Here is a 4,904-nt window from a genome sequence, read left to right on the forward strand (position 1 = left end):
GCCCATATCTGACTACGCTCAGACAATACGGCGGTTGGCATAATTTTTGCATCACACTTCAATATCCAAATGGCCAACCTCGATATGTATAAACTATAAACCATATTCCATCAAAAAAAATAAACGTATAAACCGTACAGTACATGTAGAGATATTAACAAATTAGAGAGAATTATACGTTTTGTTAAGATATATGCAAACATCTAATCTAATCTGAGAAAAGTCTGTACCTATAACTATAAAAAAAAAAATTGATGTTATTCCCCCTCCTTAAAGATAGTGGGTATAAACTTAAAAGCTAGCATCTTTATGCAAAGATTATGTGAATATCATCCTCCTCCTCCTCCTTTTCCATCTCTGTGTGTATGTATATCTCTTAAACACACATACTTCCTTTTCTATCTTCCATGCATCTCCTTTTCTTATCACCACTGTAGTGTACTACTGCAACAATTGATTCCTTCATCATGCCACTTATAAGCTTCATTCCTTCCTCACTTCCACTTCTATTCTTACAACCACCATAATCCCATAACACCACCACCACCACCACCTCTATTTACACATACTCCTCCTCGAGTCATTTGCAATGGGCACCCAAATAATTTCATTCCTTCTCTTCTTATTTCTTTCACTCTTCACCAACTTATCCTTCCAAGCAAACACTGACGACCAAACTCATTTCTTCACTCTCATGAAACAATCTCTCAGAGGTATTCCTTTTTCAAGTTGGAACGCAACCGGAAATTCTTACTGCAATTACACCGGTATCGGTTGTGATAGTCGTGGGTACGTTATAGACATGGACCTTTCTGGATGGTCTGTGTCAGGAAACTTTCCCGGTGACGTATGCTCGTATCTACCTGAATTACGTAGTCTACGGATCGGTCATGCCACCAATATAAATGGAAATTTCCCAGCTGGTATCAACAACTGCACTCTACTAGAAGAGCTCAATATGACTTCATTGGGTCTAACTGGAACTCTGCCGGACTTTTCATCTATGAAGCTTCTACGGATACTTGACTTGTCGTATAATCTTTTCAGTGGTGTGTTCCCGGCGTCTATAACCAACTTAACTAATCTTGAAGTTTTGAATTTCAATGAGAACAGTAATTTCAATTACTGGCAACTCTCTGAGGAGATTTCTAGACTATCAAAACTTCGAGTTATGGTTTTATCGACGTGTATGCTTCAAGGTCCGATCCCAAAATCAATTGGAAACATGATTGAACTGGTCGATCTCGAGTTGTCTGGAAACCTGCTTTCCGGTCCGATTCCTGCAGAACTCGGGAAGCTGAAGAAATTACGACAACTGGAGCTGTACTACAACCAACATCTCAGCGGCGAAATACCTGAAGAGCTTGGAAATCTGACAGAGCTTATTGATTTGGATCTTTCAGTAAACCAATTGACTGGAAAGATTCCAGAATCGATATGCAAGCTCCCGAAACTTCAAGTAGTGCAGCTGTATAACAACAGTTTAAGTGGAGGAATTCCGAGTGCAATCGGAGACTCGAAAGCTTTAACTATGCTGTCACTCTATGACAACTTTCTGACCGGTGAAGTGCCGAAAAATCTTGGTGCATCATCAGAAATGCTTGTTTTGGACTTGTCGGAAAACCGTCTGACCGGGGAACTGCCACCAAATATTTGCAAGGGAGGTAAGCTCAAGTACTTGCTGGTATTGCAGAATCTTTTCACTGGTGAATTGCCAGAGAGTTACGCGAAATGCGAATCTCTTCTTCGATTTAGAGTTAGTTATAACCATTTACAAGGCTCAATCCCTCCAGGTTTACTTGCTCTTCCACATGCTTCTATCATTGATTTATCTTTCAATAACCTCGACGGTTCAATACCGAATTCAATTGCAAATGCTAAGAATTTATCAGAACTTTTCCTTCAGAAAAACAGGCTTTCGGGCACTTTACCGCCAGAAATCTCTCAGGCTGGTAATCTAGTTAAGATTGATCTTAGTAGTAATCTCATTTCTGGTCCTATTCCTGTAGAAATAGGAAACTTAAGGAAACTAAATTTACTGATGTTGCAAGGAAACAAGCTGAATTCATCCATCCCAACAACTCTTTCATCCTTGAAATATCTTAACGTGCTCGATCTCTCGAGCAACCAGTTAACCGGAAACATCCCTGAAAGCATTTGTGAATTGCTTCCGAATTCAATAAATTTCTCAAACAACAATCTTTCAGGTCCTGTCCCTTTATCTTTGATTAGAGGTGGATTAGCAGAAAGTCTAATAGGTAATCCAGGTTTATGTGTTTATGTTAACACATCAGTGTCAACTCTTTTCCCTGTCTGTCAACAACTTTCCAGCAGCAGCAAAAGAAAGGCAAGCCACATCTGGGTGATTGCGACTTCTGTGGTAGTCGTGATCATTGGCCTCGCGCTGCTCATACAACGTCGGTTCAGCAAAGACAGATCGACGCTTGAACAGGATGAATTCATAACCACATCATCATTCTCATATGAAGTGCAAAGTTTCCATAAGATTACGTTCGATCAGCGCGAAATTGTTGAAGCTTTAGTTGACAAGAATATCGTGGGGCACGGAGGATCTGGAACAGTTTTCAAGATCGAGTTGAAGAGCGGACACACTGTTGCTGTCAAGAAACTTTGGACTCGAAAAACTAAAGACCCGTCTCTGGAGGATCAATTGTCTGTAGACAAAGAGCTCAAGACTGAAGTTCAGACACTTGGTAGCATTAGACACAAGAACATAGTGAAACTTTATAGCTACTTTTCGAGTTCGGATTTGAATCTTTTAGTGTATGAGTACATGCCAAACGGAAATCTATGGGATTCCCTTCACAGAGGAAGGAACCTTCTGGACTGGCCAATTCGACACAAGATCGCTCTTGGAGTTGCGCAAGGCCTTGCTTATCTCCATCATGATCTGTTGCCTCCAATCATTCATAGGGATATCAAGTCGACAAACATCTTGCTTAACGCGGATTATCAACCTAAAGTCGCAGATTTTGGTGTTGCAAAAGTGTTGCAAACTAAAGGAATGGACTCTACAACTACGTCTATTGCAGGGACTTACGGATACATGGCTCCAGGTAATTCAAATTCTTTTTAGTTCATTTTTTTAATCCAATTTAATTGTTTTTTATTAATTACTGATCGAGATTTTTTTGTTACTGACAGAATACTCTTACGCATCGAGGGCAACAACGAAATGTGACGTGTACAGCTTCGGAGTGGTACTAATGGAGCTCATTACCGGGAAGAAACCGGTAGAAACAGAATTCGGCGAAAGCAAGAATATCATCTATTGGGTTTCTTGCAAAGTAGAAACCAAAGAAGGTGCAGTAGAAGTCTTAGACAAAAGATTGCAAGGCGTATTCAGAGACGAAATGATTAAAGTGTTGCGAATAGCAATCCGTTGCACTTGTAAAGCTCCCACTCATCGACCCACTATGAACGAAGTCGTCCAGTTGCTGATCGAAGCGGACCCGTGTAAGTTCGACACGTGCAAATCGTTTAACAAGATTAAGGATCAATCACAAGTCATTAGAATTGATTTGTAATAGGTATGTAGGAGATTAGTTCAGCTGTGGTTTGGGAAGTGGTTGTAATAGAACTTACATTAGGCCTACTGAACAGTTAAAGAAAGTGTATATCTATATATATTTAGAGTACTAATAACATTTAGTTATTAAGGGGGAGATTCTGCATTGTCGACTTTTTTCTATCCTTGCAAGGATATGATGGAATTTGTTTGAGTATATATTATACTGCTTTAGAGTAACGCATAGCATCTATATATATATATATTTCAATCACAGACTTAAAAAGAAGAAAAGAAAAAAATCATTCTCTTGCTTTTGAGAATCCTTCTTCCTAGTGATCAAAAGGGAAAAAAGGAAGTGGAATTTGGAAGGAGTGGAAGGTTGTCACTTGCATTCAAAAGAAGTGGGTTCTTCTTCTTCTTGATTATTATTTTTGAAGCTTTAAAAGTTAGGTCGATTCTCTAGGCTTTGGCCCACACATAATGAAGAAGCATATATGAGTTGCGCAAAGGTTATGCATGGTACGTGTGCTTGAATGTTGCAGTTTGCAAGGTTGTAGCTTGCAACTTGAGTTTATCACGAATTTATGCACCCTTTGAAACCTATTTAAAGCAAGCCGACGTAAATTTTTACAAATACGCCAAACAGGTGGAGCCTGTGTTTGGGTATGGGCAAACTGATTCCCAAACTATTGTTGAAATTCGGTGTTAGCAATTGAAGAGCAAATACGCCAAGAACGTCAGCTTTGGAAGAACTTGTGTTACCATGAACTCAGTGGATCATGAATGCCGTACAAGATATGAATGCTGGAAGCATATGCTGCGGTAGGCATTCATTGAGTTGATGAGCTAGAGCATCTCTGTCTCCGCTCCCCATAGGACCCCATATCCAATTGAATGTCGAATAATTTTATTTGGTCTTTTGCTTTTTTGTTAGTTCTTTGTGGGTGCTTATTGTTTTGATGAAACAAGAGATGTGATGGGAAGGAGAGGGGAAAAAAGACCATTAGTAGTGTGCCATGAACTGATCCACTTGCGAGTAAAGAAACTGTTTTGTTTATTAGAGTTAGTGTTTTGTTAAGCGAGAAAAATGTGTTATTGTTCAAAGCATTTGGATTTACTGCTTGGGTTAATGATGATTTGTACCACTAATACTAAAAAAGCATAATTAAGAATAATTAACTTAGTCGAAAGACTTACCTAGCTCTGCATTGAACAATTCAAGGAGAGCCTAAGAACGTCTGGATGCCTTTTTTTTTCTGAATTGAAAAAATATTTTTTCGATTTGAGTTACTGGAAGGCACGATATCATAACATAATACTTCTAACTAGTGAATTTACCTCTGCTTACAGGAGAAAAAAACTAGTGAATTAC

At 39.0% G+C, this 4,904-nt stretch overlaps 1 protein-coding gene across 1 annotated transcript; it reads left to right on the forward strand.

Annotated features, from left to right (window-relative positions):
- The first annotated feature begins 284 nt into the window (after positions 1-284).
- Positions 285-3,769, forward strand: LOC113288458 (receptor protein-tyrosine kinase CEPR1-like). Its single transcript, XM_026537499.1, has 2 exons — positions 285-3,077; positions 3,166-3,769. Exons 1-2 carry the CDS (start codon positions 590-592, stop codon positions 3,546-3,548), a joined length of 2,871 nt encoding a protein of 956 aa, XP_026393284.1. The 5' UTR covers positions 285-589; the 3' UTR covers positions 3,549-3,769.
- The last annotated feature ends 1,135 nt before the right edge of the window (positions 3,770-4,904 follow it).

The sequence above is a fragment of the Papaver somniferum genome, chromosome 6 (assembly GCF_003573695.1).
Source record: "Papaver somniferum cultivar HN1 chromosome 6, ASM357369v1, whole genome shotgun sequence".
Lineage (NCBI taxonomy): Eukaryota > Viridiplantae > Streptophyta > Magnoliopsida > Ranunculales > Papaveraceae > Papaver > Papaver somniferum.